Source organism: Zootoca vivipara, chromosome 2 (assembly GCF_965207765.1).
Source record: "Zootoca vivipara chromosome 2, rZooViv2.hap1.1, whole genome shotgun sequence".
Lineage (NCBI taxonomy): Eukaryota > Metazoa > Chordata > Lepidosauria > Squamata > Lacertidae > Zootoca > Zootoca vivipara.
This window is the reverse complement of record NC_142584.1, coordinates 121,229,697-121,251,133: the sequence shown is the minus strand read 5'-3', so window position 1 is coordinate 121,251,133 and position 21,437 is coordinate 121,229,697. Positions and strand designations below refer to the sequence as shown.

The following is a 21,437-nucleotide window of genomic DNA, read 5'->3' as shown; positions in this document are numbered from 1 at the left end:
TTTAAAGTAATGAAGGTAACATTTACAATAGTAAGCATAATACCGGCAGGCACGCCAACCGAATTTGTTTTCATACCCCTCCAGATCTAATAATTTGTGGTTGTCTAACATAATCCATTCTTTCAACCATAGGAAGCCTGCCGCATCATGGTACAGGTTTAGGTCTTGCAAGGCCAGGCCTCCCCTATTTTTCGTATCAATCAATAATTTATATTTGATTCTTGCGGGTTTGTAATTCCAAATAAAGTTTGTAAGATCTTTCTTCCATTGTTTAAAAATATCAGTTCTCGGTCCTAAAATTTGTAACATTTGGAACATGAATAGCAAAATGTTCATTTTAATCGTCGTGATTCTTCCCAATAACAATAACTTTAATCTATTCCAAGCCTCCAAATCTTTCTTTATTTCTTTCCATTTTTTAATATAATTATCTTTAAATAAATTGTTCGTGTTGTTTGTGATCCAGATGCCTAAGTATTTTGCTTAATTCACTACCTTTAACCCCACCTAGTTTTGTAATCTGTAAACCTAGACAGCATCTTAAAAAGCAGAGACACCACCTTGCCGACAAAGGTCCGTATAGTTAAAGCTATAATATAATAAAGCTATGGTTTTCCCAGTAGTGATTTATGGAAGTGAGAGCTGGACCATAAAGAAGGCTGATTGACAAATAATTGATGCTTTTGAATTATGGTATGGAGGAGACTCTTGAGAGTCCCATGGACTGCAAGAAGATCAAACCTATCCATTCTTCAGGAAATCAGCCCTGAGTGCTCACTGGAAGGACAGATCGTGAAGCTGAGGCTTCAAGACTTTGGCCACCTCATGAGAAGAGAAGACTCCCTGGAAAAGACCCTGATGTTTGGAAAGATGGAAGGCACAAGGAGAAGGGGACGACAGAGGACGAGATGGTTGGACAGTGTTCTTGAGGCTACGAACATGAGTTTGACTAAACTGCGGGAGGCAGTGGAAGACAGGAGTGCCTGGCGTGCTATGGTCCATGGGGTCACAGAGAGTCGGGACACGACTAAACGACCAAACAACACTTTGTGGGATCAGCCCACCTGCTGTGGAGCCCCCCCTCCCTCCCTGTGTGTCTGCTGTAGGACCAGCCTTTTTATAGATGAAATTTGGGAGAGCCCGTGTGGTGTAGTGGTTAAGAGAGGTAGACTCGTAATCTGGGGAACCAGGTTTGTGTCTCCGCTCCTCCACATGCAGCTGCTGGGTGACCTTGGGCTAGTCACACTTCTTTGAAGTCTCTCAGCCCCACCCACCTCACAGGGTGTCTGTTGTGGGGGAGGAGGGGATAGGAGATTGTTAGCCGCTTTGAGACTCCTTTGGGTAGTGATAAAGCGGGATATCAAATCCAAACTCCTCCTCCTGCTCATCCCAAGGGGAAACCCCCCCCCCTAGAAGCCACTGGGATAACTTTAGACTTTTAGCAGTTCCTGCCCTTGGCAGACTCTCCTTCAAATGGTCACCTGTCTTGCTTCATTTACCGTACTTTCAAATGAGGCAAGCTACCTCTCACATTCACTAGACCTGTGGCTCTTTCTGCCAAGTGGGGCCCTGGCCTCCTGCCCCACCTCCTTGCCCTGGCAGCTCCCCTGGCCCTCCTTGTTCCCCACATGATACTTTGCTGAAGGTTCTCCTTTGCTTCTGCCTTGAGATCCAGGAGAATGTTTGCTCTTTTGGTGAAAGAGGATCTGCAAAAAAAGGTGATATTTCCCCTTCTAAATAAAAATTGACAACTGTCAGGTATAATATCACACAGCAGGCTGGCCCTTGTCTCTCAGTCCCTGGGATGTCCCTGCACAAGCGTTGGCCCAGAAGGGATGCCTCTCCAAAACCCCTCTCGGGGGGGGGGTGTCATTGACCTTCTGGAGACTCTTGCCAAGGGAAGGAAGAGCTGGGCGACTCTTTCCGAGGTCCTTCTCGGTGGTGGCGCCTGCCCTGTGGAACGCCCTCCCAACAGATGTCAAAGAGGAAAACAACTACCAGACTTTTAGAAGACATCTGAAGGCAGCCCTGTTCAGGGAGGCTTTTAATGTTTAATAGATTACTGTGTTTTATTTTTCTGTTGGAAGCCGCCCAGAGTGGCTGGGGAAACCCAGCCAGATGGGCGGGGTATAAATAATAAATCATCATTATTATAATATTATTATTTTGACTTGTATTCCTTTTTGGAAGGAGGTATTTCCGCAAGGAACACACAGAATAGGGGCAAAAGAGGGAGGTGGGAATTACCTAAAATGTCAATTGCTGCTGGGCTGGGGGGGGGGCGGACGGCTGTGCTGCGGGGGGGGGGGGGGCTGGAAGCTTCTTCTTTGTGAGGAGGTTTTGCTGCGCTCCCTGTTGACCTCAGTCTCCTGGATCATGGCCAGCTTCCCTCTTTCATTTCCCTGAATGCTGAGCTGTGCTCCAGGCCTCCATGTGTCGGGAAGCAAACCCCCCCCCCCAGTGCCTTTCTGCAGCATCTCCTCTGATGCCAGAAACAAGGGGGCAGAAGGAAGGAGAGGTGGGGGAGGGAGAAGTCCTGCTTCTCTCACCAGGGAGCAGACTGCCTGGATCCTGCCCCTCCTGTCCAGGGACTCCCTTTGCCCCCCTCCGCTTGGTCTTTATTCCACCAAGAGGCCTCCTTCCCAGCCTCAGGCAGCAGCTGCATGTACACCCAAATTATATTGGCACTGCCTGCAAGGAGAAATGTAGCACAGCAGGGAGAAAGGCTGCAGGCCAAACCATTGCCCCAGTTTCCTGCTTACAGTGGGGAGTTTATTTTGCTTCTCCTTCCCATTGGCGAGAGCGCAGTAAAAACATGATGCTGCAGCTACAGTGGAACAGTCTCTCCCATGTTGGCATGGGAGCCGTTGTGGAATATAGATCTGAAGTTTATAGCAAGTTATGGTTTGAGGGGAAACTATATGAAAATGATGTATAGATGTTATTTGACACCCAATGGATTAGCAAAAATGTATGAATCTGAATAAAATGCCTGTTGGAAATGTTACATATTCACCCAACTGACCTGGGTTGTTGTTGTTATTATTATTATTATTATTATTATTCTCATGCCCAATTTTTCCCCTGAGCATCTTGTATTCCGAAGAGATTTTGACCCACAGTTTCCTCCTCTCCTCTCTCTCTCTTCCTTGCCTTCACCATTGGCTGCTCCAGGCTCCAGCCAAGGCCCGTCTCTGTGGAAGTAATTCCTGAGCATCTGGCATCAGGTGTTGCTAGTCTTTTGTGCCACAACTATGAAAGGACCAATGTGCAGATCCAGTTATTGGATTGGAAGCTCATGTACAGATAACCTGCAACAGTGGGCGTAGCTGTGCTTGGTGTTTTTGTTGGGGGGGCAGGCCTTTTGTTGGGAGGGCAGATCCTCAGTTTGCTTTGTATTTGTATTTATTTGTATTGATTTTGGGGCAGTTTCCCAACCCTGCCCCCCTGGCTACGCCCATGTTTGCAGCCTATTTGATTGGTTCTTTTTTGAAGCAATTTTTCCTTCAGAAAAAAAATGAGGCACAGTAAATTCCCTCTGTAGGTGGGGGGATGACTGAGTACTGGGATAATATTGGCTCCTTCCTCTTTGAAGCAAAATGCAAAATACAGAGGCTGTCACAAGCTCACAGAATGCAAGCCTTGTGGTTGGTGGGGAACTTGAAGAGCCTGTCATTTCCAGTTTTGCATTTAAGCACAAAAATAGAAATTAGAGTGTTGGATTTCACATTTTACATCGCCGGCAAAACCCAGCTAGACGGGCGGAGTATAAGTAATAAATAATTATTAATTATAGTAGGTTTAGAATCAACATATATGTTTTTGGATAATAATATCACCAAGACATTAGATAAATATATATGGAACTGGAATTGTTAACTCTTATAATGATATAGTGTAATATTATCATATTATCATCATTGTCATCATTATTACTTAGTGTTGTCCAAATACCCTGATCTTTTAAAAATAAAAATCTGTTTAAAAATAATAATAGTAAACAACTGCAAGGTTGGACCCGAAAGGACATCTAGTCCCACCCCTTGCAATGCAGGAATCTTAGCTAAGGAGTCCCTGACATTTGGCCTTCCAGCCTCTGTTTGGAAAACCTCCAAGGAAAGCAACTCTGTTCCTGGTGGTTTAGAAACAGGGAAGGAGTGTTTGATGACACTGAAGATCCAGAGGACAATTTAATTTCCTTTTACTTCTTAACGCAGGAGTACTGGAAAGGAGAAAAATCAAGGGGTGGGTGTACATAACAATGAACTAACTCATGCCCAGGTTGGGAAATGGTGCATCAGCCCCACAGCAAAAGGGGTGACGTTTCCCAGCCTCAGTTGTGGCGCCTGTGAAATGGGTATATCACAGGGAGGCTGGATTCAGAGGGGCTTCAAGTCCATCCAGGTGGATGAGAAGCAGGGCTGGGAAGGGGACAGGCTGGGCTTTGCAAAGGGCTAGAGGGCCTGGTTCTTCTTCTAAGGGTGGGGTGTCATATGGGGGGGGGGTCTCCATACCCAGGACCTGGAAGGCCAGGCCGGCCTCCACCTCCGGGGGCAACTCAGACTCCAGGGCAGATTCTTCCAGGCGTCTCCCGGGGGGGGGGAATGGGCTCTCAAGTCCCCTCCTAATATTGAAACACACTTTCAGTCCAGCCATCTAAGAGCAGGGCACCAGGCTGCTGTCTTGATGGCCTCTGAGCCCAGAATCACAGAGAACTCTGCACATGCCCCCTGGACCATCCGGATTCTGGGAGGGAGCGGCTTGCGAAGGGTTAAATCGAGCAGAGCTGGAGTCCTAGAGAGGACAGGAAGTAGATCCTTTTAACATGGGAGTAGCTCTCCGCTTTGCTCCTTGCCTCAAAGTGAAACCAGTAATAAATGGATTTCCTCTCTCAACCCTGGATCACCCACAGTCCCCCCCTTGAGTTGCCTCATGGCTGCCACGAATTAAAGCTTTGGGCATCTTTATAAAAGAGATACAACTGTTGGCCACGCGCCTCTTTCCTTTCCTGAAGCGACTTCCTTCCGGAGGGAGAGTGGCCAGCTGGATGTGCTCAGCTTGCGAATGTTGTTGTTGTTGTTTAGTCGTTTAGTCGTGTCCGACTCTTCGTGACCCCATGGACCATAGCACCAGCTTGCGAATGCGAAGGGTTAAATCGACCAGAGCTGGAGTCCTAGAGAGGACAGGAAGTAGAGCCAGCAGGGGGCAGGTCCTCCGAGCAGAACCCCCTCCCTCCCTCCTTGCCCATTTCCCTTCCGGCATCTCTGGTCTCCTCCACGTGCTGCCTCGGTTTCCCTCCTGGGAAGGATCCGGTGAGTCTCCTCCTCTCTCTTCCCCCTTGGGGTGCAATGGGGAGAAAGAAGGGGGTCCCAGGGGCGCAGGGAGGGTGCATGGGGGGTCCAAGTCAGGGAGAGGAGAGTCATGGCGGAGGGCAAAGGAGACGCAGCAGCTAAGGGGAGAAATTGCAGGAATTTGGGCGAAAGGGGCGGAAAAGAGGAGGCTGGGAAAAGGGGAGAAAAAGGCGGGGAGGAGGGAAGCGCCATTCGGTGTAACACGGAGGGATCAAGGAGGCCAAAACAAGGCGGGGAAGGGAGGGGGCGCTGGGGGGGAGGGGGGCGCTCCTTGGCTGGCTCCGTCCTTGGCCGGAGGTCATAAAGTACCTTTTGCTGCTTCGTTCCTGTGCTTTAGGGTTAGGGTTGCCACCTTTGGCTGGGCAAAATACAGGTGTAATTGGGGGGGGGTACAAATTCCTTGACCTGGTGCATACCTGGTGCAGAAATCACTTCCAAGCAATCCATTGCCAAGACCCAATGGAAGCTCTCAGTCACTGCAACCATTCCAGCAACAATATTGAAAGGAATTCCTCCCCACCTGCTGGATTTCTGCCTGCCAGAAGGATGAATGATGTAGAAACCCAGCCAAAAAGGGGGAGGGGGAGCAAGAAATTCTGCTTCTCTTCCTCACAGATTGGCATAAATAACCCCAGGGCACCTTAACAGGAGACATTTGGGGGTCTTGGCAGGAGTGCCTATAAATTAAGGAATACAGTCAACAGGTCTCCCAGCCAGCCAGCCATGACTGACTGCATAATCCTAGAATCCTAGAGTTGGAAGAGACCACAAGGGCCATCCAGTCCAACCCCCTGCCAAGCAGGAAACACCATCAGAGCATTCCTGACAGATGGCTGTCAAGCCTCTGCTTGAAGACCTCCAAAGAAGGAGACTCCACCACACTTCTTGGCAGCAAATTCCACTGTTGAACAGCTCTTACTGTCAGGAAGTTCTTCCTAATGTTTAGGTGGAATCTTCTTTCTTGTAGCTTGAATCCATTGTTCCGTGTCCGCATCTCTGGAGCAGCAGAAAACAACCTTTCTCCCTCCTCTATATGACATCCTTTTATATATTTGAACATGGCTATCATATCACCCCTTAACCTTCTCTTCTCCAGGCTAAACATACCAAGCTCCCTAAGCCGTTCCTCATAAGGAATATTTTTTCCAAAAGGCAGGCATGGGCATAGCCAGGATTTATGTTAGGGGGCAGAATCTCAGTTAATTAAGGATTTAATTCTCCCCCTTGGACGTCCCTGGACCCAAGGAAGCCCCGCCCTGCAAAACTGATCACAAGATGCAGCTGCACACACCATTTGGATGGCAATGCCCATTAACTGAGGGAGGGGCCTCAAATATTTTATGGGGGGCACCAAGGGGACCTCGGCCCTCGAAGTTGCCTCTCTTCTGGAGTTTATTATTCAGCAGAAAGGAGCAACCAAGCATACTAAGACTCAAATCCTAGACTTTAAGAAAGCCGACTTCAGAAAACTTAGGGAAACGCTGGGTGAAATCCCATGGACAGAAATACTAAAAGGGAAGGGAGTTAAGATTTAAAAGGGATATGTACAAAAAATGGAAAAGGGGGGAAATCACCAGAGAGGAATTCAAACAAATAGCCAGCACGTGTAGAGACAAAGTCAGAAAAGCTAAAGCACAGAATGAACTCAGGCTTTCCAGAGAGGTTAAAAACAACAAAAAGGGCTTTTATGGGTATGTCCGTAGCAAAAGGAAGAACAAGGAAACAGTGGGGTCACTTAGAGGAGAAGATGGTGAAATGCAAACAGGGGACAGAGAAAGGGCAGAACTCCTCAATGCCTTCTTTGCCTCAGTCTTCTCCAAAAAAGAAAACAATGCCCGACCTGAAGAATATGGAGCAGATTATTCAGCAGGGGAAACATAGCCCAGAATAAGTAAGGAGGTAGTACAAGAATACTTGGCTAATTTAGATGTATTCAAGTCTCCAGGGCCAGCTTGGGGACCCCTGATCTAGATCAAGGGAAGTAATAGTACCACTGTATTCTGCTCTGGTCAGACCTCACCTGGAGTACTGTGTCCAGTTCTGGGAACCACAGTTCAAGACGGATACTGGCAAGCTGGAACGTGTCCAGAGGAGGGCAACCAAAATGGTCAAAGGCCTGGAAACGATGCCTTATGAGGAACGGCTTAGGGAGCTGGGTATGTTTAGCCTGGAGAAAAGAAGGTTAAGGGGTGATATGATAGCCATGTTCAAATATATTAAAGGATGTCATATAGAGGAGGGTGAAAAGTTGTTTTCTGCTGCTCCAGGGAAGCGGACACGGAGCAATGGATTCAAGTTACAAGAAAGAAGATCCCACCTAAACATTAGGAAGAACTTCCTGACAGTAAGAGCTGTTCGGCAGTGGAATTTGCTACCAAGAAGTGTGGTGGAGTCTCCTTCTCTGGAGGTCTTTAAGCGGAGGCTTGATAGGCATATGTCAGGAGTGCTTTGATGGTGTTTCTTGCTTGGCAGGGGGTTGTACTGGATGGCCCTTGTGGTCTCTTCCAACTCTATGATTCTATGATTCTAAGGTGCAAAAAGGGCTTCCGTGCTCGAGGGGAACAGGAGGAGGAATGGCAGGCACGAGGGCCACCAAGTTTTTCTGACAATGAGAATGAAAGTGGTCGAGACAGAGGAGGAGTTCCCCCTTCCCCACCTCTTTCTCTCTCCCCTCCCTCTTCAGGAGAGCTGCTGGCTTGCTCTAAGCCTGCCTCGCCAGCCGAGGGGCTTTTTATAGAGCTGCGGGCGGGCCAGAGAGACAAAAGGCGCCCTCCTGCCTCAAATGGGCTTGTTTGGGATAGCGCACCATTCTTCAGCGGGGCGTGCTTGGACGGCCCCGTTTAGCAAGGACCTGGGAGCCCCTCGCCTCCGCCCGTACCTGCCGTCCCGTTACGAGCTGCCGCTCACTCGCGGCAGCCCGTTACGGGCCACTGTGTCTGTGTGCAAGTGCCAGCAGCAGCTCGTACTGGGCGGAGTGCGCACGCGCTGGAATGCGGCCCATGTGCAGTCAGTACGTGCTGCCGCTCGCACACAGACACAGCGGCCCGTAATGGAACGGCGCGCACAGGCGGAGGCGAAGGGCACCCAGAGTGGAGCATGCCCCTATGGACTGTATCAGGAAGATCTTGGAGATCATGGAAGAAGGAGGAAATGAAATATTGTACAGATAGGCATTTTCAGAAGAGGGGGAAGAAGGTGAAAGTGTGTCCCACTAGATAAAACTCCCATCATCCCTCCCTATGGGCCATCCTCCACATGCAGCTGCTGGGTGACCTTGGGCTAGTCACACTTCTCTGAAGTCTCTCAGCCCCACTCACCTCACAGAGTGTTTGTTGTGGGGGACAAAGGGAAAGGAGAAGGTTAGCCGCTTTGAGACTCCTTAGAGTAGTGATAAAGCGGGATATCAAATCCAAACTCCTCCTCCTCCTCCTCTTCTTCTTCTTCTTCTTCTTCTTCTTCTTCTTCTGGCTTTTGGCCGGTGGTACTTTTTGCCCAACCACATCTGAAGATTCCTCTAGGGCAGCATTTCTCAACCTTGGATCCCCAGATGTTCTTGGATTGCAACTTCAATAAACACTAACCACTGGCTCTGATTGCTAGGAATGATGGGAATTGTAGTCCCACATCTTGAGAAATTTCCCAGGGATTATGATTGGTATCTAGACCAATCTGTGGTCATCAACAGGTTTACCACACCTATCAGCCAATCACTCATTCCCACCACCCTTCTGAGTAATACCGTTCCCCACCCTCCCACTATATATAAGGGTCTGGTGACTTCTGTTTCAGTGTATCTGAAGAAGTGTGCACGCACACGAAGGCTCATACCTATGACAAACTTAGTTGGTCTCTAAGGTGCTACTGGAAGGAATTTTTCTATTTTATTTTTATTTTTTATCTTAGACCCTAACACTATAAATCCAATGTGCTCACACTCAGCAGGGCTGGAGGATTATTGTGCAGAGGACGAAGAACTTAGGACCCTGCTCAATAGTGAGCAGGTTCATGGACATACAGCAGCTCCCTGTCCTGTGAGAAACCACTTTTTATAAAAAGTAAACCCCACAGTTCAACCGTATTCTAAGATAATGCTGATTCATTAATGATGATTAAGCATTAGGAAAGGTTGATGATGCATGGCCATTATTTAACATTATTTCATTTGCCTTTCCTAAAAATTTGGAACATATGGAGGACAGGAGAGAATGTACGAGATGTTAAAATAAGAGAAGGTGTTAATTGATGTGTGTAATATTCCTTTGTTCTCTTCCTAGAAAAAAAGGATTTTCTCTCCCCCCCCCCCCATCAAAAAAAAACGAAGAAGGAAGTCAAAATTCTGTTGGGCCATGTCCAATGAGAATAACGAAGAAACCATTTAAAAACAAGGATTGTGAAAAGAGAGAGGATAAACAATTTGAAAGTATGGAGTGTGGGAAGAGCTTCAGTGAGAGTGGACACCTTAGAAGTCATCAACGGACTCACACAGGGGAGAAACCATTTAAATGTATGGAGTGTGGGAAGAGCTTCAGTCAGAGTGGAACACTAAGAATTCATCAAGGGAGTCACACGGGGGAGAAACCATTTCAATGCATGGAGTGTGGAAGGAGCTTCACTTGTAGTGCAACACTAAGAATACATAAACGGACTCACACGGGGGAGAAACCATATAAATGTATGGAGTGTGGAAAAAGCTTCACTGATCGTGGAACACTTAGAATGCACCATCGAATTCACACAGGGGAAAAACCAAATAAATGTATGGAGTGTGGAAAGAGCTTCAGTCAGAGTGGACATCTTAGAATTCATCAACGGACTCACACGGGGGAGAAACCATTTCAATGCATGGAGTGTGGAAAGAGCTTCAGTGAGAATGGACACCTTAGAATTCATCAACGGACTCACACGGGGGAGAAACCATTTCAATGCATGGAGTGTGGAAAGAGCTTCAGTGGGAGTGGACACCTTAGAATTCATCAACGGACTCACACGGGGGAGAAACCATTTAAATGCATGGAGTGTGGAAAGAGCTTCAGTGAGAGTGGACACCTTAGAATTCATCAACGGACTCACACGGGGGAGAAACCATTTAAATGCATGGAGTGTGGAAATAGCTTTATTGACAGTGGAACACTTCGAAAACATCAATGGACTCACATGGGGGAGAAACCATTTCAATGCATGGAGTGTGGAAAGAGCTTCAGTCAGAATGGATCCCTTAGAATTCATCAACGGACTCACACAGGGGAGAAACCATTTAAATGTGTGGAGTGTGGAAAGAGCTTCAGTCGGAAAGGACACCTTAGAAGTCATCAACGGACTCACACGGGGGAGAAACCATTTAAATGCATGGAGTGTGGGAACAGCTTCAGGGAGAGTGGACACCTTAGAATTCATCAACGGACTCACACGGGGGAGAAACCATTTAAATGCATGGAGTGTGGAAAGAGCTTTATTGACAGTGGAACACTTCAAAAACATCAACGGACTCATACGGGGGATAAACCATTTCAGTGCATAGAGTGTGGAAGGAGCTTCACTTGTAATGTAACACTAAGAATACATAAACGGACTCACACGGGGGAGAAACCATTTAAATGTATGGAATGTGGGAAGAGCTTCAGTCAGAGTGGACACCTTAGAAACCATCATCGGACTCACACGGGGGAGAAACCATTTCAATGCATGGAGTGTCGAAGGAGCTTCACTTGTAGTGCAACACTAAGAATACATAAACGGACTCACACGGGGGAGAAACCATTTAAATGTATGGAGTGTGGAAAGAGCTTCACTACAAGTGGAAACCTTAGAAACCATCAACGGACTCACACAGGAGAGAAAGCATTTAAATGCATGGAGTGTGGAAAGAGCTTCACTACAAGTGGAAACCTTAGAAAGCATAATCGAACGCACAGAGGGGAGAAACCATTTAAATGTATGGAGTGTGGAAAGATCTTCAGTCGGAGTGGACACCTTAGAAACCATCATCTGACTCACACGGGGGAGAAACCATTTCAATGCATGGAGTGTGGAAGGAGCTTCACTTGTAGTGCAACACTAAGAATTCATCAACGGACTCACACAGGGGAGAAACCATTTAAATGCATGGAGTGTGGAAAGAGCTTCACTTGTAGTGCAACACTAAGAATTCATCAACGGACTCACACAGGGGAGAAACCATTTGAATGTATGGAGTGTGGAAAGAGCTTCAGTCAGAGTGGAGACCTTAGAAAACATCAACGGACTCACACAGGAGAGAAACCATTTAAATGCATGGAGTGTGGAAAGAGCTTCACTATAAGTGGAAACCTTAGAAAGCATCATCGAACTCACACAGGGGAGAAACCATTTAAATGTATGGAGTGTGGAAAGAGCTTCAGTCGGAGTGGAGACTTTAGAAAACATCAACAAACTCATACAGGGGAGAAACCATATAAGTGCTAGGGAAGTGAACAGATAAATTTTTTGATAATTTTTATTTTATTTCAAATATCTTCATACACCATCACATCAAAAAATTAAATCTTCAAACCAAATCACATTACAAAGTATACAATCAAATTACAATCACATTACAAATTACATCAAATTACAACCCATCAGATTTACATCCCCCAAAATATATCCCTAATACCCCTTATTTCCCCCTAAAGCCTCTTTTTCCCCCTCCCACCACCCTCCTCGTGTCTCGCCCTCCCCCATGTGTGGTATCAATCCTTAAATTTTATCCGTTTCTGTTTCCTTTTTCAGTTGTGTTACTTTTTCTTTTATTATTATTATTTGTTAACTATTTCTGTTGTTATTGATTTCTCTTTACTTCTTTTCCTGTGTATTTTTTAACATATTTATTTATAGCATATCCATTCCTGAGCAGTACTTCCCCATATATTCCTTCAATCCTTCCCATTCTTTAGTTATTTCCTGGTTAGCACGACCTCTGATATTTACTGTTATTTTGGCCATCTCCACAAACTCTATAAGTTTGTTCCCCTTTCCATTTTTTTGCAATTAGCAATCTGGCCGCTGCCGTAGCATACAGGAGTATATTTTTCTTACGTATTTCTGTGTTATCTGGTATTAAACTCAACTAAAATATTTCTGGTTTTTTGTTCACAGGAATTTTTAGTATTTTCTTTGTTTTTCCATATACTTCACTCTGGAAACTCCTTGTTATTTTACATCCCCACCATATATATTGGGAAAGTACCAATCTCTTTTTTACATTTCCAGCATATATTAGATCGTTTTTTATAGATCTTAGAAAGTTTTTCACTTTATAGATCTTAGAAAGTTTTTCACAAGGTCCGAGAGACAGTGGACTAGCCCCCTGCTGAAAAAGTTTGCTGAACCCTGATCTAGTAGATCCATTGTTGTAACCATATTGTGAGGGACAGAAGCTACAGGCAAGTCCCTCCCATCTTAAGTACCAGCTCGTCTCCCAGCGCTAGTGCTAGTGGGGAGGGAGATATCTCCAGTGGAGACTCAGGAAGTGGTGACTGAGGCTCAGGCAAGGTAGCGGAGCCCATGCCCAGTGTGGGAAGGGAAGTGGGAGGCAAGGGAAGAAGGCCGATCCCGCCGACCCCGGAATTGCGCAGGAAACGACGGGGGCGGAGATTCAGTATCCCAAGACTACTTTGCTGGAAGAAAACGCGCGGACTCCTAGCTGACAACATGTACATAGCACTGTTCTGCACTGTAAATAATCAGCACCAAATAAAAGGATGAAAAGACAATGCTTGGAGGAGTCGTTACTCTAGAGTAGCCGCTACCGCGCCTGTGACAGCAACCTCTGAATCTTTTTGGCTACTTTGGAGTTGCCGCGATGAGCGCGCAAGAGACGGAACGATGGCGGCAGGAGGCGGAGAAAGCGCAGCAGGATTTGCAGAACCTGGCAGCGCAAGCCCAGCAGCAGTTGAATGCTGTCAAAGAGGAATCTCGCAGAACGCAGGAGGAGCTACAGAAACTAGTGGAGCAGGTGAGAGCGAAAGACGAAACCGAGAGGCAGCTGAGGGTCATGGTGGCAGAGCTGCAAAACAAATTGGATGCGGAGAAGGCAGCGAGAGGTGGGTGGATGCCCCAGCCACAGATGCTACAAATAAGGAGGGGGCAAGCCCTAGTGACAAAGTTTAACGGAGACCCCAAAGAGTACTTAGGATTTGAGACTGAGATTAATTATGCGCTGGAACTGCATGACGCGGAGTTTCCGGATGATGCGCACAGAGTCTCGTATATCGTGGAACATTTGACGGGAGGCGCAAGAGAATGGGTCAGGCCGTTAATCGCGTCAAAAAATCAATGCATGAAGAATGTAAAACAATTCTTAGAAGCCTTAAAAGCAATGTATGCTAGCGACAGTGAGATGCAGGCTACTAAGGAGGAGCTTCACAATTTGACGCAGGGGAAAATGACGGTCCGAGAATACTGGGCGAAGTTTACCATGCTGGTTCACAAACTGGGGTGGGATCTGCATAGTGACCCAGTGCAATCTGCTTTCTACCTGGGGTTGCACGTGGACGTGAAGGATGAACTCTCGAGGGGGGCAAAGCCACGGAACATGGATGAATTGAGTAAAGCAGCATTAGCGGTGGGGGTGAGACAAGAATCCAGGTGGAACGATAAACAGGCGACGTGCGCAGCTCGACCTTGGTTCCCACGCTCGCAGGAGAGACAGCATTATCAGCCCCCACCCCAAGCCCCGCCCAGGGCCGTCACAGATCCGGAACCCATGCAAATTGATGGAGCGCGCGCGGGGGCTTTTCAAACCCCAGCGGCGGCAAAACGCAAAGAGGGAAGGGGCGGGAACTGCTTCCTCTGCAACTCCCCTAGCCACCTCGTCAGAAGCTGCCCCCACCGCAGAGAATGGCAAGGGAGGGCGGGAACGGTCGTGCCCTCCCCAACTGAGTCCGCGCAGACGCAGGGAAACGAGACAGCCTGGCTGCAGGAGACCAGGGGCAGCAGCCAGGCGCAGTCAACGAACGACAGCCCCAACCCTCCCACCCGTGCACAACGGAGCAACGCCAGCCCCCCCCCCCAGAGCAGGGGTGGTTCTAGAAGTGACTCTAACACTCCCAAATGGGTACCCCCTGAGAGTTTTAGGTCTAATTGACAGCAGAGCATCTGCCAACTTTTTTTCGAGGGAATTTGCAGAAGCACATCAGATCCAACTTCTGCAGCTGGACTTTCCCCTGCACGTCTCCACCATTGACGGCAGGGAGTTGCTGGGAGGGGCCATCACCCACCAGACCCCCCCCCCCATGAGAATGATGATGGGAAGGCACTCAGAGACGCTGGCATTCAATGTCACCACCATCTCAGACCCCCCCCCCAATCGTGCTGGGAATGAGCTGGCTGGCACGCCACGACCCGTCCATCAGTTGGCACCAGAGATGCCTCACGTTTGGGTCGGACTTTTGTCTGGAACATGGCATGCAGCGCCAACAAGGGGAGGGGCCACCGATAGCCACGGTGGCCACCATGCACGTCAAAGGGGGGGAGGCGATCCCCAAACCGTATTGGGACCTGCAGGAGGTCTTCAGCGAAGCAGAGTCCGACCACCTGCCCCCGCACAGGTCCTTTGACTGTCAGATCAACCTGGTGCCAGGGGCCACGCTACCCCCAACGAAGCTGTACTCCATGTCGGATCAGGAACTGGAGGATCTGCGTGCGTTCATCGACAAGAACCTCAAGAGGGGGTTCATACGAGAAAGCAAGGCAGCAGGGGGCAGCCCAGTCTTCTGGGTGGACAAAAAGGACATGTCACAGCGCTGCCTGGTGGTGGACTTCAGAAGGCTGAACAGTGTGACAGAACCAGTGGCCTTCCCAATGCCCAGAGTGGACGATCTGCTGACAGCGGCACGCAGGGGCAAGATCTTCACCAAGCTCAACCTGCGGGGGGCGTACAACTTGATAAGGATCAGAGAAGGCGATGAGTGGAAGACCACGATGTTCACGCCTCTGGGCTCTTTTGAATATTTGGTGATGCCCTTTGGATTGCAAGGGGGCTCAGCTTGCTTCCAGGCCTTCATGCAGCACGTCCTGGGGTCCCTCCTCTTCAAGAACTGCTTGGTCTTTTTAGATGACATTCTTATTTATTCAAATGACCCCGTGCAGCATGTGAAGGATGTCAGGGAGGTGTTGCAGCGCCTGAAGGAGCACCACCTATATGTGAAACTAGAGAAGTGCAGGTTTCACACCAAGGAGGTAGACTTCCTGGGCTACAAGCTGTCAGACAAGGGGCTAGCGATGGACAAGGACAAGGTGCAGGCTGTCCTGGACTGGCACAGCCCCAGGACTCGCAAGGATGCCCAACGCCTACTGGGTTTTGCCAACTTCTACAGGAAGTTCATCAAGAACTTCTCCCGCATCGCGGCTCCCATCACAGACTGCTTGAGAGGCAAGCAGAAATTCAGGTGGACACCGGAGGCGCAAGCAGCGTTCGAGGGCCTCAAGAGAGTGTTCGCCTCAGACCAGAACTTGTTCCACGTGGTGCAGGATGCACCCCTGCGCGTCGAGACGGACGCTTCTGACAGGGCTGTGGGCGCGATCCTACTGCAACTGGATGCCAACAGAGTGGAGACCCTGTGCCTTTTTCTCCAGGAAGCTGACCCAGCCCGAGCGCAACTACACGGTCTTCGACAAAGAACTTTTGGCAATACATGCTGCGTTTAAACACTGGCGCCACTTCCTGGTGGGAGCCAAGCACCCCATCCAGGTGTGCACGGACCATAAGAACCTGGAGTTCTGGAGAACGGCCAGGGTGCTCAACCAGCGGCAGATACGGGGGGCGGAGTTCTTCTCGCACTTCAACTTCTCCATCCACTACATACCGGGAGAGCAGAATGTCAGGGCGGATGCCCTCTCCCGCAAGCCAGAGTACACGGAGGAGGAGTTGCCACCAGCACCCCGGCACATTTCCCCCCCATCGGCATGGACATGTGGGGCAGCAGTAGTAAGTGAGGCAGAACTCACAGCCCTGACAGCAGGGGATGAGTTCGCCACACGCATCTTCCGAGACCTGCTAGGGGGGAGGGGGCAAGCGAAGGACTTTGAGGAACGTAGGGGGTTACTCTTTTATAAGGGAGCCCTGTACCTGCCCACCACCCAGCTCAGACGTAAGGTCCTCAAGCAGATGCACGACAACCCGACGGCCGGCCATTTTGGTAGGGACAAAACCACGCACTTAGTCATGAGACACCTTTGGTGACCGGGGGTGAGGGAATCAGGGAGGACATTCAGGACTATGTGAGAGGCTGTAAGACCTGCCAGAGGGCCAAAGTGGTCAGAGCAGCGCCGGCAGGGTTGCTGGAACCCCTGCCCACCCCCCACAAGCCGTGGGAAGTCCTCTCCATGGACTTCATCACCGACCTACCTTCCTCCAGGGGCAAGACGGCAGTGTGCCACTTCATACCCATACAAGATGTGCCACTTCATACCCTGTGCGAGGGCTGTCTCGGTGGAAGAGACGGCCAAACTGTTTGTAGACCACGTTTTTCGGTTGCACGGATTGCCCTTGAGGGTTATATCCGATAGGGGGCGCCAATTTGTTTCCAGGTTCTGGCGCAGACTCATGAACCTCCTACAGGTGGAGGTCAGCCTTTCCACGGCAAGACACCCGCAGACCAACGGACAGGCAGAGCGGGCCAACGCTATTCTTCAGCAGTACCTGAGGTGTTATGTCAGCCAGCGACAAACAGATTGGGTGGATCGCCTGCCACTGGCGGAGTTCGCCTACAACAATGCAGTGCACGTCTCCACAGGGGTGTCGCCCTTCAAGGTCAACTACGGGCGGGACCTCAGATCGTTCCCGGGGAGGGAATGGGAGGAGGAGGAGGAGGGTCCCGCAGCAGAGGATTGGGCAGAGGAACTGGAGACTCGTGCATCAGCAACTCAGAGAACACTTGGAAAGGGCCAAGGCGGTGTACAAGGAGGGGGCGGATCGCCATCGGAAACCCGGGGAGGTCATCAGGGTGGGCGACAGGGTGTGGCTGTCCTCAGAGGGGCTTCCCACCAGGGGGAGGTGCAAGAAGTTAGCGCCCAGACGTCTGGGACCCTTTAAGGTCATGCAGCAGGTCAATCCGGTAGCTTTCAGGCTGGAGTTACCGGAATCCATGAGGGTACACCCAGTGTTCCATAGGTCGTTGCTGTCGCCCTATAAGGAAAGCACCAGGTTCACAGACAGCAACCAGCCCACAGAGGGTGGGGAGGAACGGGGAGGCCCGCAGCAACTCAATGAGGCCACGAAAATTCTGGATTCCAGGTGGGGGGAGAGAGGGCTGGAGTATCTCCTGGCGTGGGAAGACACTATGCCGTCCCAAAATGAGTGGGTGCCGGCCATGGAGATACAGGAGGAATTCTTAGTGGAAGAGTTCCACGCTCTCTTCCCTCACAAGCCCTGGCACAGGGACAGGGAAGGGGAGGGGGAAGGACCCTCAGGAGGGGCATCCGAGAGCAGCTCCCCATGGAGATGGGAAGGGGGTTTTGAGGAGCCAGAAGAGGAGGTATGGTTTTACCAGGAGGCTGGAACGTCGGAGTCAGTAGAGGACTGGGGACAGATTTTCACCCCCACCAGCTCTGACGCCACGGACTTTTTGGGCTTTCCGTCCTCTCAGGGAGAAGGGGGGCATTCCCAGGATTGGGGGGGGAATTTTCACCCCTACCAGCTCAGATGCCACGGACTTTATTGGTTTCCAGTCATCCCCGGCTCTCTCTGAGCCCTCAGGAAGGGGGGGAGGGGAGCCTGGAGGGGGGTGGATGTGAGGGACAGAAGCTACAGGCAAGTCCCTCCCATCTTAAGTACCAGCTCATCTCCCAGCCTTGTGCTAGTGGGGAGGGAGATATCTCCAGTGGAGACTCAGGAAGTGGTGACCGAGGCTCAGGCAAGGTAGCGGAGCTCATGCCCAGTGTGGGAAGGGAAGTGGGAGGCAAGGGAAGAAGGCCGATCCCGCCGATCCCGGAATTGCGCAGGAAACGACGGGGGCGGAGATTCAGTATTCCTAGACTACTTTGCTGGAAGAAAACGCACGAACCTCCATTCGGAGGTTCTGACCCCTAACTGACAACATGTATATAGCACTGTTCTGCACTGTAAATAATCAGCACTAAATAAAACCATGAAAAGACAACGCTTTGAGGAGTCGTTACTCTAGAGTAGCCGCTACCGCGTCTGTGACAAATATCAACAAAGTATTTGGTAGTTTGCGCTCTTTTGAGATTCTTTGGTGTTCTTTCCTCCAATGGTGAGAAGAAATTTTCTCCCTCATTAGGTGCTACGAATAATATTTTTTTTTCTCCTTCCACCTTCACTTTCACTGCAATAATTTTTCACCTTAAATGATTTGTTTTACAGTCCAGTTTGGAATTCATATATAGTACCACCCCTCTTTTATTTGTTTTATCTGAATTCCTGTCCTAGTCCTTTTGTTGTTGTTTAGTCGTTTAGTCTTGTCCGACTCTTTGTGACCCCATGGACCAGAGCACGCCAGGCACTCCTGTCTTCCACTGCCTCCCGCAGTTTGGTCAGACTCAGGTTCGTAGCTTCGACAACACTGTCCAACCATCTCGTCCTCTGTAGTCCCCTTCTCCTTTTGCCCTCCATCTTTCCCAACATCAGGGTCTTTTCCAGGGAGTCTTCTCATGAGGTGGCCAAAGTATTGGAGCCTCAGCTTCAGGATCTGTCCTTCCACTGAGCACTCGGAGCTGATTTCCTTCAGAATGGATAGGTTTGATCTTCTTGCAGTCCATAGGACTCTCAAGAGTCTCCTCCAGCACCATAATTCAAAAGCATCAATTCTTCGGCGATCAGCCTTCTTTATGGTCCAGCTCTCACTTCCATACATCACTACTGGGAAAACCATAGCTTTAACCAGATGGGCTTTTGTCGGCAAGGTGATGTCTGCTTTTTAAGATGCTGTCTCGGTTTGTCATTGCTTTTCTCCCAAGAAGCAGGCGTCTTTTAATTTCGTGACTGCTGTCACCATCTGCAGTGATCAAGGAGCCCAGAAAAGTAAAATCTCTCACTGCCTCCATTTCTTCCCCTTCTATTTGCCAGGAGGTGATGGGACCAGTGGCCATGATCTTAGTTTTTTTGATGTTGAGCTTCAGACCATATTTTGCACTCTCATTAAAAGGTTCTTTAATTCCTCCTCACTTTCTGCCATCAAGGTTGTGTCATCAGCATATCTGAGGTTGTTGATATTTCTTCCGGCAATCTTAATTCCAGTTTGGGATTCATCCAGTCCAGCCTTTCGCATGATGAATTCTGCATAGAAGTTAAATAAGCAGGGAGACAATATACAACCTTGTCGTACTCCTTTCCCAATTTTGAACCAAATCAGTTATTCTATCATTCATATTCTAACTGTAGCTTCTTGTCCCACATAGAGATTTCTCAGGAGACAGATGAGGTGATCAAGCACTCCCATGTCTTTAAGAACTTGCCATAGTTTGCTGTGGTCGACACAGTCAAAGGCTTCTGCATAGCCAATGAAGCAGAAGTAGACGTTTTTCTGGAACTCTCTAGCTTTCTCCATAATCCAGCGCATGTTTGCTATTTAGTCTCTGGTTCCTTTGCCTCTTCGAAATCCAGCTTGTACTTCTGGGAGTTCTCGGTCCACATACTGCCTAACCCTGCCTTGTAGAATTTTATGCATAACCTTGCTAGCGTGTGAAATGAGCGCAATTGTGCGGTAGTTGGAGCATTCTTTGGCACTGCCCTTCTTTGGAATTGGGGTGTAGACTGATCTTCTCCAATCCTCTGGCCACTGCTGAGTTTTCCAAACTTGCTGGCATATTGAGTGTAGCACCTTAACAGCATCATCTTTTAAAATTTTAAATAGTTCAGCTGGAATATCATCACTTCCACTGGCCTTGTTATTAGCAGTGCTTTCTAAGACCCATTTGACTTCACTCTCCAGGATGTCTGGCTCAAGGTCAGCAACCACACTACCTGGGGTGTACGAGACCTCCATATCTTTCTGGTATAATTCCTCTGTGTATTCTTGCCACCTCTTCTTGATGTCTTCTGCTTCTGTTAGGTCCTTTCCATTTTTGTCCTTTATTATGGTAATCTTTTTTATTAAATGTTCCTTTCATATCTCCAATTTTCTTGAACAGATCTCTGGTTTCCCCCATTCTGTTGTTTTCCTCTTATTTCTTTGCATTGCTCATTTAAGAAGGTCCTCTTGTCTCTCCTTGCTGTTTTTTGGAAGTCTGCATTCAATTTCTTGTATCTTTCACTATCTCCCTCACATTTTGCTTGCCTTCTCTCTCCCGCTATTTGTAAGGCCTCATTGGACAGCCACTTTGCATTCTTGCATTTCCTTTTAATTGGGATGGTTTTTGTTGCTGCCTCCTGTATAATGTTACGAGCCTCCATCCATAGTTCTTCAGGCACTCTGTCCACCAAATCTAAATCCTTAAACCTGTTCCTCACTTCCACTGTGTATTCATAAGGGATTTGATTTAGATTGTATCTTACTGGCCCAGTGGTTTTTCCTACTTTCTTCAGTTTAAGCTGGAATTTTGCTATAAGAAGCTGGTGATCTGAGTCACAGTCAGCTCCAGGTCTTGTTTTTGCTGACTGTATAGAGCTTCTCCTTCTTTGGCTGCAGAGAATATAATCAATCTGATTTCGATGCTGCCCATTTGGTGAGATCCATGTGTAGAGTCGTCTCTTGTGTTGTTGGAAAAGAGTGTTTGTGATGACCAGCTTGTTCTCTTGACAGAACTCTATTAGCCTTTGCCCTGCTTCATTTTGAACTCCAAGGCCAAACTTGCCAGTTGTTCCTTTTATCTCTTGATTCCCTACTTTAGCATTCCAATCCCCTGTGATGAGAAGAACATCCTTCTTTGGTGTCATTTCTAGAAGGTGTTGTAATTCTTCATAGAATTGGTCAATTTCACTTTCTTCAGCACCTTTCTTCAGTTGGTGCATAAACTTGGATTACTGTGATGTTAAAAGGTCTTCCTTGGATTCGTATCGAGATCATTCTGTCATTTTTGAGATTGCATCCCATTACAGCTTTTGCCACTCTTTTGTTGACTATGAGGGCCACTCCATTTCTTCTACGGGATTCTTGGCCACAGTAGTAG

The 21,437-nt window shown here is 48.6% G+C and overlaps 2 protein-coding genes across 2 annotated transcripts in view; both read left to right on the top strand.

Annotated features, from left to right (window-relative positions):
* The window catches only part of LOC118081223 (uncharacterized), a 28,256-nt gene extending 15,813 nt beyond the window's left edge, over positions 1-12,443 (top strand). Inside the window, 1 exon segment of the mRNA XM_088664267.1 lies at positions 9,773-12,443. Within this exon segment, the coding sequence (XP_088520393.1) occupies positions 9,773-11,792 (2,020 nt within the window). The 3' untranslated portion in view covers positions 11,793-12,443.
* The window catches only part of RXRB (retinoid X receptor beta), a 371,934-nt gene that overhangs the window by 140,125 nt on the left and 210,372 nt on the right, over positions 1-21,437 (top strand). The gene's annotated exons all lie outside the window — the stretch shown is intronic.